This window comes from Aythya fuligula, chromosome 26 (assembly GCF_009819795.1).
Source record: "Aythya fuligula isolate bAytFul2 chromosome 26, bAytFul2.pri, whole genome shotgun sequence".
In the NCBI taxonomy this organism is placed as follows: Eukaryota; Metazoa; Chordata; class Aves; order Anseriformes; family Anatidae; genus Aythya; species Aythya fuligula.
In genome coordinates this window covers 2,252,485-2,262,194 of record NC_045584.1, presented here as the reverse complement: position 1 = coordinate 2,262,194, position 9,710 = coordinate 2,252,485, and the positions used below count along the sequence as shown (strand labels likewise).

Sequence of the window (9,710 nt, the reverse complement as noted above, 5' to 3'; positions counted from 1 at the left end):
AACTTTCCTCATCTCACCAGTGTGCTCTCCCCATCTCTTCGCATGATCACTGCTTAGATATTAAAGGATATACAGACATATGTGCAAAATCTGTTTGTTTTGAGGCCTTATTAGGGGTTATGAGGAAGGTAATGCAGTCTTTTTAGTTGTGAAATCTCAAATGTGTCCTTAAAGAAGTTATTTCCAATTCCAAACACACAAAAGACTAAGAAATGAAAGTTTTTGCTGACAGAACCTCACGTTTTCGTTACATTCATAAAAATGGGCAAGGCAACCCTTGTAATCTGCACAGGTATTAGCTGGGAAGAATTAACCCTACAAAAATTGAACAAATACTTCTTTCTGAAGACGTATTTACCTTCCCACTTTTGCTCTCTGTAGATTCCGAAGAAGGTGCAATTAAAAAGTCAGGTTTTCAGAAGCATGTAATACAAAATTGGATTTGGTACAAAAGCAGCTGTAACAAACAGCTTCCCTGAAAGCCATCCTCTATCACACAGAATAAGCAATCAGCCCAGCATTTAGATGTCCCAAAGCATATTAAGAGCAGCTTAAAACCAATTAGTTGTTTTTAAAGCACGTGCATAGGAGCTGAATGACAACTTTAAAACTTTTATTCTCTAGAAAAATTGAAATTGTGAGGCAGCAGCATGCTGTTAATCCATATTACCTAGTTAGAGCTATAAAACTGTCCATATTCCTTACCAGTACAGCTTGGTCATCTTCCATTTCCCATATTCACCACATGTCGCTTGGAAAGCAGGTCATCTCTGCACAGGATCAACCATTTTTCGGAGTAAGAATTAAAACCCAGTCTGAAAATGAGCCCTGGATGCTGCTCTGCTGACTGCAGGGGCCCTCTAGCGGCTTATGCACAATAGCAATTAAACCTCCCGCACCCCCACTCGTCTGCATTTCACTGAGGAAGACTCGGATTAATGAGTATTTGGGAGAAAATGTTTCCAAAAATTACATAAAACGCCAAGGCAAGGTAGCATGCTACTCTTTTTGCTCATTTTAAAAAAATAGAAAAAGGTTAAAATGAAAACCACTGAAATCACACACAAGACCTGGAAGAGGGTTCAATTTAACCTAGGATCTTAAATCTCTGCAGTTCAAACCGTGCTTGCAGGATCCTTTTATCCATACATTCTTCTACATTCATTACTGCAAGGCATCTTCCCTTAAACTACCCCTCCTCAGAAGAAAGCTCAAAGGCTTCAGGTCGTACAAAAGAGCCTCCCTGGAGTGAATTGCTTTAAGTGCACAACACTTGTGTCTGACTACCTGACTGCACCCAGATAAAATTCAAGGTATTTGTTGAAACCCAGGTGTTAAAACCATTTATACAAGGTCTACCTCCTCCTCAAGTCATACAGCTTAAAAAAAATGTGGCTGAGTAGATGCCAATAAGAATTTGCAGTTTGTTTTTTAAAAGATAACCAGCACCACACTCTATTCTGGTGAGGGACCATTAGGGATGAAGAAGGCTAATTTAACATAAAAAATACCACAAAAAGTTAGATGCATTAACAAGACTAGTTAAAATTTCTCAAAAACAAAACAAAACAAAAAAAAAAACACCAATAGCGAATTAATTTTTCCTGTACCAGAATGAACACAACATCAAATTTATTTTTACTCTTAAATAGAATATCTTTATTCAACCAAATCCAAACTGATTCCAAAACTGTAGGATTGGCTTATAGAATTAGTTTTGCTATTTATCTATTCAAAATCCCTTCCATATTGCTTAGGAAAAAAAAAAATCTTTGAAATTTTAATTTGAAAAGCGTTTTGTTAGGAAAAATGTGAGAAAGTGAGAATCCTTTTTTTTTTTTTTTTAAATAATCCTTTTCTGTTTCTCCAAAGAAAAATGGAATACTGAGGAAAAAAATGAAAAGTTTTTTCAAAGTTACAGGAATACTTCCCTCTACTTTACAAAAACGACAATCAAGAAGTGTGACTTCCAAGTGACCTAGACAATGGTGACATTAGCAGACACATCAAGAGCTGGGAGTGACCAACAATGCAGAGTTTTACGGTTGTGGTCTTCAGTTGTGCCTCAATTCTACCCTGCATACTAGGCACCGCACTCTAAGCCTAGCTAACCACTTTAAAGTTCTCTTTATTTCAATGAGTTTGAAATACTTTGAAGATTTTGGTTCAGGGGCCTAAAGGCTCACTCCCCGGAGCAAGCGAACCAGCATACGCCACATTATTACATGACTGGCTGAGGAGGATGAACGTGTCCTGTCCCTTGAATGTGTTAGGAGCTTGTACCGAAGAGCAGGCCACAGTCCCAGGGCTGCATTTTGAAAGCGTTATCATCTTTTACTTTATAGAAAAGTTACGTTTCCAGCCAAAAGTCTCTTCCAAGTTAACAGCCATATTTGTGGATGACTTTCAAGATCCAAATAACCTAGTGGATGCAACAGAAAAAGAAGTAGATGAGAACCAGGTACAGCCTAACAGTCATGCCAATGCCATTCCAGCTTGAAACACCAGCGCTCGTCTGGTGATCAGTATCGCTCTACATCAGAGCGTACAGCTTTGCAAATGAAAAGCAAGCAGGTATTCTGCTAGCCTTTCTATCACAACTAAAACCTGAAGTTTCCAGAGACTACTCTCAAGGCTGATTCCATTCTATTATGTGGTAGTTTCACCTCACCCCCAAATGAACAACATCACTACAATAACACTGAAATGCTGAATCAAATGATGTCATATCTAAGGCTGAAGGACTTGCACACTGCAGAGAGAAGGTTTTCATGCACTAACGATGTCTATATAAGCAAAAAACATATGAGATCAGCCAACACCTTTTTGAAGATCAAAGGAGATGAGGGAAATGAGATGTAATTATGGAACAAGAGAGTGGGAGAGAGCTGGAGACAGATCATAAAAAAAAAAAACACAAGAAAAAAACAGAAGTATCTGACTTCCAATAAACAAGTGGCAAGATGCTGCACATATCTACTTACACAATCATACAGAACATCATGAAGACATTCCACAAGGCAATGAAGATTCGAAAATACCTAAGACTCAGCAAGAACTCTCTGATATTATCACCTAAAAATCAAGAGGAAAACAAACTTCGATGTGAAAAATACCTCATACATTGGCAAGTCACATTTTCAACACTACTTGAAAAACAGAAGAAACATAAAAATACAAAAAGGTGAAAATAACCAAAATTAAAATTTTAGGTATGTTCCATGCTACGTTTGGTACATCCCTACTGTGAGTGGCTAGTAAAATAAACAATACGTGATAAAAAGGGGTCACTTTTAAAACGGGAAGGACAGCCTGCTGTCACAGTTTGCAGCCTTCTGTCTCCTTCAGCAGAGCTACAAAGGAGCAAGGTGTGTGCGTGTCATGCAGATGGAAATCAGGTTGCAGGCAGTGTTATCTCTGCACCACAGGCACCTACACTTCAAAAGGAAAATAAGAAGAAAACAGAAAAAAGGAGAAGTATGTTTTTATATTTCTTCTCAAGTCACCAGTTTGAGGTCAAAATCGACAACTGTCACTCCTTCACGTAGGTGTCACAAAGCCAAATTTTCAGTTGCAAATTTTAGCTAGCTGTAAATCACTTATTCCAGCCAGAAAAGAACTGACACTCAAAAGTATGGGTAAGGCTAAACTTGTACTTCTGGTGCCTCAAAACGTTCTTTGATCGAGAAATTGCTACAGAAAGCGCCCGTTCCGGCCCCGTGCCCGCGGCTCTGAGCAGAGGCGACCCGCGGGTGCCGGCGCAGCACCGGCAGCGGGTCCCGTCCGTTACCGGTTGTCGGCTCCCGGGACTCCTCGCCGAAGCCCTCCGTGTCTCTCTTCCTCCTGCGGGACAAGCGAGGCGGCCGTTACCGAGCGCTCATCGCACCCGGGGAAGGCCCGGAGCCGGGCCGGCAGAGCCACGACAGCCCCCAAAACGACAAAAAAATGGGGAACGACGCCTCCCCCCACCACCACCACGACCCCTCTACTCACAGCCTGAAGTTGAGCACAGCGCCGGCGTTCACCAGCAGCGTCCTGAGGAGAGACGGAGAGAGCGCGTCAGGCGCGGCCGGACCCCCCCTCACACCTCCCGTTACCCCGGCGCCACCCCGGGCCCGGCCCCCCGTTACCCGCAGAGCAGCAGATCCCCGATCATGGCGGCGGAAACGGTGGCGGAAACGGAAAGGGCAGGGGCACGGCGAGGGAGAGGCAGCGCCTGCGCCTTCCCCGTTCCCTCCCCGCTGTCCCCGTTCCCTCCCCGCCGCCCCTGAGGCACCGGGAGCGGAGGCTCCGCGCGCGCGCCCCCGCCGCCCGCTGAGGAGCGGGGTCCGCGCTGAGGACCCGGGTTCGAGACCGGCCTCCGCCGCCGCCTCCTCCTCTCGCCGCCGAGCTCCGTTAGAGGCGAAGCCTCGCCCCGGACCCGGCCCTCGAGGCGGGGCGGCCGGGAGGAGGCGGAGAACGGGCCCGGCGGTGGCGGTGGAGGTGGCGGAGAGCGGTGGTTGCTGCCATGGATCTAGCGGGAGCTCTGCAGCTCGGGGAGCTGGCGGCCGCCTTCGCCGCCCTGCCCATTTTTCCGCTCTTCGATGCGGCTTACTTCATCGTCTCCGTGCTCTACCTCAAGTACGAGCCAGGTCGGTGCGGGCGGGGAAAGCGGGGGGGAGCCGGGGGCTGCCCGGTCACGGCCCCACTGTCAGCGGTGGGGGGGGTGAGCGGCGGCCCCCGGCTGCGGGCTGAGGCAGAGCCTCGGGTCCCGGCACCGCTGTGGGGGCAGAGGGAAGGGGGCTCCCTCAAAGCCATCTCGTGGTGTAGTTAAGGTGGGGACCGACCACGTTAAGGGTCTAAACCCAGTCAGTGTTGGGTTCTGACCATGTTAATTAAGGATCTAAACCCAGTCCCTGTTGGGTTCCGACCACATTAAGGGTCTAATCCCAGTCCCTGTTGGGTTCCGACCACGTTAGGGGTCTAAACCCAGTCCCTGAGCTGCTGTCCCCGGACTTAGCATTGCATTTCTGTCCGGTTACTTCTCTATTTTTGTGTCTGTGCTCCCCTCCTGTTTATACGCAAAAAGGCTGTAAGTTAAAGCTTGTTTTTTTCCACCTTCTAGTCCAAGCCGTAAGCTGTTCTCAGCACCCTAAATGACCTTGCTGTGTTTGTTCCCTTGGGCCTATCTTGTAAAGATCGATAGATTTGCATCTCAGCTTTCGCTTTCTCCGCCGTTGCGGTCTGACTGCGCCTTGTTTTTTTTCCAAATGCTGCCTTCTCTGCTGTGTTCTAGATACTGCATGCACCCCTCCTGCTCTGTTGTGAACAGTTTAAGTGTAATCACCTGATGACTGAGGAAAAAAAAGCTGTTTTGGTATAGTTTTTTAAGTCCTCCCGTTGTCGGATTTGCACGCTGTACAAGCGACATGCTGTTCTATTTAAACTCCATGTAAACAGAAGTGCTGGCTTTTCGAGGCCTGATCACTTACAGCTGTCTTCCAGCATTAAGTCCTGAACGGGACAGTTAACAGGCAACTCTCATGAAAATACCTCTAAGAGCCTGGTAATCCACTTGGACTGCATATGGCTGAGGTGTATTTTTCACTAGATTCCTACCCTGCCTCATCCCACACAGCTCCTGTACTGAAGAGCGGGTTTAGGACACTAATGTCCTGTTTCCTCTGTGGGAACAGCATGGCTTAATGGAGCCAAAGAGAAATAAGTGTCATTAATTTGAAGCCTCAAGCTAAACTTTGGGTTCCTACAGAACCAGCTCCATATCATGGCTGTTGCAGCTGTCTCGCTTCCACTGTCTCTCCAGCTGGTTCAGATGTCTTTGGGGATGGAAGAGTCTGAGTAGTCATAGTTCTAGCATACGCTGATTCACTTACTGCTGTGTAAGGTGGGCCACTGTTAGTTAGGTATCTGAAACACTACATAAAAGACTCAGGAATCAGTTTAAGGCGATGAAAGAATCTTACAGAATTCATGTTCTTGAGAAACTTCCTTGAAGAATCACAGCAGTGGATGAAAATGGCTAGGGGAATCAAAAAAAAAGGCAAACAAAAAAATTCCTACCCCACGACAGGAGGTTGTGGGAGGAGACCATAATGTATTACCAAAGAGTAACACTGTTTTAATATCTAGTTGTCTTTTCTGAACTTAGAGGGCATTTGTGAAGTAGCACAGGAGCAGTGAAGAATCCTCAAATCCCCTTCTTTCAAATAAAGATTAAGAATGACTGTTCTATTTTTACAGGTTATCTTATGAATGAAAGAGCTGAAACAGATTGTTCATGAATTCTAGAGGGCACCTAGGTTGAAGCAATGGAGAGAATGGTACTAGTATGCATTTTATTTTTAGACTGTAAAAATACATTGATTTCAAGGGGAAAAAATGTTCTTTCTGATTGCAGTAAGTAGGAGCAAATGTAGGAGATAAACTCTTAGCCAATTCATAAACTTCTAATGAGTCCGTTGATATGAAACCTTATGGGGGGCCTGCAAGCTGTGATCACGTGTATCATATCTTGACTCTATCCGGTACAGATCTGCTCAGGCTTCACAGAATACGCTTTTTTTTTTTTTTCATTTTGTTTTACAAGCACTTTTCTTTGACTTTTTGTTGTTGTTGGAGAACGTGCAAGGCAAGTGTCTTAGAAGGTCTTTAAGTTTCTGCCTGTTTGTTGAATTCATCTTCTCATTTAGAATTTGCTTCACAGGAGCCGTGGAGATGTCTCGTAAGAGCCCTTTTGCCTCCTGGCTTTGTGCTATGCTCCACTGCTTTGGAAGTTACATACTTGCTGATCTGTTACTTGGAGAAGCACCTATTCATTACTTCAGTAATAACTCCAGTGTCATCCTGGCCACAGCAATCTGGTGAGTCCACTGTGCTTCATCTCCCTTACCAAGCATAAGACACTGCTGGCTGTGCACAAAAACCTTGTATGAGAAGGGAGGTATTCTGTTTGTGTGACACGTGTATTATCGTGTTTGGATGAACTAGGGAAAGTGAAGGTGGTATGAAGTAGTCTGTGAGTCTTTTGTATTTCTAGATCTAGTTTCCAGTTTCTCTGACCAGCTGTCTAATGATAATACGGGTGGGGGCCAATCACGCTGCTGGACACTTCTATTCATAGCTGCCACAGCTGGACCGTGGCCAAACCACAAAAGCAGCAGGCACTGCTCTGATACCACATATAGCAGGAGAGCGGCACACAGTGAAGATTTGGGGGCGTCATCTTCTCTGTATTAGTGAAGTGTGCACAAATTAACCACAGTTATTCCAAGTTTAATTTCCTCAGTGTGTAGGGGTTGTGTGTGCTTTTGCATGACAGAACCAGCATTTCTTTCTTTCTGACATAATTCAGGTTAACGCCGCAGTATTCGTTATCCTCTCCATACATCGCAGGTCAAGATGAACAAATGGGTCCTTAAACTCCTTGCCTTTTTGTTCCAGGTACTTGATATTCTTCTGTCCCATGAACCTCTTCTACAAGTGTGTTAGCTTTCTGCCTGTGAAGCTCATCTTTGTGGCGATGAAGGAAGTGGTCAGAGTTCGCAAAATTGCAGCCGGGGTCCACCATGCTCATCACCAATACCACCACGGATGGTTCATTATGATGGCTACTGGATGGGTCAAAGGTGACGCCTGGGATACTCTAAAGCAGCAGGGGTGCTGCTTTAGCCTTGTGGGGAGGGATGGGGAGAGTCTGAGAGTGAAGCTTAAGGTCACCACATCACTCAGTGCTGACCAGCAGGCTGGTTAGTCAGCTGGCTCCAGTTAATCACATTCCATGGAACACACATTTATTCATACTTGCAGAATGGTTGTCAACTGAGTCATCATCTAACTTTAATGGAGGCATGAAGAATTAGGAGTCACTAATGGGTGCAGAGCTGAGGAATTCTTTATTCTCTCTCCTGTGTTCTACTGTCTCTGGCCTTGTCTGTATCTTTGCAGGGGGATTCTTTCAGTGTTGAAACGGTCTAGTCGGTTTTCCTTTAGTTTTGTATTTGTAGTAACTGCTTGTGCATCAGTAAACAGAACAGAGGCAAATGCCCTTTTCCCATCAGGAAACAATTCATGGAATCCAGAAAGCATTTAATAGAATTGTGATTTTCAGGTTGGAAAGGATCTCTAAGATCATCTACTCCAACCTCTAAGCTAGTAACGCTTCTCCTGCTCCATTGTTTTAGGGTACCTTCTTTTAAGTTAGGGAAGAAAGTCATGAAACTTTTGTTCCCCTGGGACATCTAGAGGAGTCAGCAGAGCTCTCTTCTGATGTGTGGAAGTTCTAGCTGTTTGCTTTTACTGTTTCACAGGTTCTGGTGTTGCCTTGATGTCTAACTTCGAGCAACTGCTGCGTGGGGTCTGGAAGCCAGAAACAAATGAAATTCTTCATATGTCCTTGTAAGTAGCTATCCTGTACGTTTTCTGTCAGACTGAAAATGGAATTTAAAGAGCCCTTCAGGACCAGATGCAAAGTACACAAACCTTCTAGACAAGTTCTTTATTTCTCTTCTAGCCCTACAAAAGCTAGTCTGTATGGCACAGTCCTTTTCACTCTGCAACAAACTCACTGGCTCCCTGTTTCTGAAGCTAACCTCATCTTCTTTTTCACCATGTTCATGATAGTTTGCAAGGTAAGTTGACAGTAGATTCGCTACTAACAATTCTACAGAACCAGAGAAAGGGTACAGAATTAAGCTGGGGGTGTTCACCAGTTTAAACTGAAACATTGACTTGGGAATGCTGCTTTATGTCTTATTTGGTGGGTTCTGCTCCTAACTTTCTAGAATTTCCTTGTAGGTGCCTATCTTTTGCTTGCCCATGCAGAATGTTTGCTTGATTAACTTCATAATGAAGTGAAGAACTGAAAGTTATTTTCAGGAAAGTTAGTGATGAAATGAGGTACTCCCCAGTGCAGTTAGAAAGCACTCACCAGTTTCTGTTAGTGAGATACTAGGACTAGTTCTTTGCATCTAGCTTTGGCAACCTTACTAAGCCACTATTGAAGGCATTGGCTGTACGTACCAGGAAAGATCTGCTCAGGAAACTATAAGCTAAATTCTCCATCATATAGGTAGTGTGCTATAAGATCCTTGTGATAAAGCCTCGAGTTATGTATCAATAGGGCCTCTTATAAGATCTGGGATAAGTTGATTGCTCCTTACTAGTTAGCCTTTTGTAGCTGCTGTATGAGGTTTTTAACTCCAGGTATCCATTGTTGTGTGGCAGGTTTTCATGACGGCGACTCACTCTCATGCCTCACCTTTTGCTCCAGTGGAAGGCTTCATCTGCCCAGTTTTCTTTGGCTCAGTTTCTAGCGGACACACCAGTCATGATCAGCACGGGGCCTCCCATGAGGTTTCCCATCCACCGCCTCCTCCTGTGAAGTCAAAAGAGGAGCTAAATGAAGGCACAAGGAAACGGAAAGCAAAAAAAGCTGAATAAAAAAACACAACAACAACCAAACAGGAAATAGGCCAAGAAAATTCTTCCAGAGCTGTGTCTCAAAGCCACCTGTGGCCTCCTTTATCCTCCAGTTGTCTTAGACTTCAGAGGAGAGGTGGAAGCCAGGACACTGCCAGGCAGGTCCCTGAATTTCATTTGAGCTCTCTGTGTTGCTGCTTGCTTCTTTGTCTGTCTCTATTCTGATCATATTTTCAGGGATTTGTAGATTTGTGCCAGGATGATAAGTGGGTGTCAGTTCCTAAATTGTCATG

General features: G+C 44.8%; 2 protein-coding genes across 3 annotated transcripts; one reads left to right on the top strand and one right to left on the bottom strand.

The window, feature by feature from the left end:
* Nucleotides 1-388: 388 nt before the first annotated feature.
* SMIM7 (small integral membrane protein 7) lies at nt 389-4,209 on the bottom strand. The gene is made up of 5 exons (XM_032203709.1): nt 4,131-4,209; nt 3,994-4,035; nt 3,791-3,843; nt 2,985-3,075; nt 389-2,422 (listed from the first exon to the last, which is right to left on the bottom strand). Exons 1-5 carry the CDS (start codon nt 4,154-4,156, stop codon nt 2,407-2,409), a joined length of 228 nt encoding a protein of 75 aa, XP_032059600.1. The 5' UTR covers nt 4,157-4,209; the 3' UTR covers nt 389-2,406.
* A 61-nt stretch (nt 4,210-4,270) lies between these two features.
* TMEM38A (transmembrane protein 38A) lies at nt 4,271-9,443 on the top strand. Of its 2 annotated transcripts, XM_032203708.1 has the most exons (7): nt 4,574-4,631; nt 6,241-6,320; nt 6,704-6,860; nt 7,441-7,625; nt 8,307-8,394; nt 8,510-8,627; nt 9,223-9,443. In XM_032203708.1, exons 3-7 carry the CDS (start codon nt 6,715-6,717, stop codon nt 9,436-9,438), a joined length of 753 nt encoding a protein of 250 aa, XP_032059599.1. In that variant the 5' UTR covers nt 4,574-4,631; nt 6,241-6,320; nt 6,704-6,714; the 3' UTR covers nt 9,439-9,443. The 2 variants fall into 2 exon arrangements, with proteins under 2 accessions (XP_032059598.1, XP_032059599.1); XM_032203707.1 differs by lacking the exon at nt 6,241-6,320 and having other exon boundaries at nt 4,271-4,631.
* The last annotated feature ends 267 nt before the right edge of the window (nt 9,444-9,710 follow it).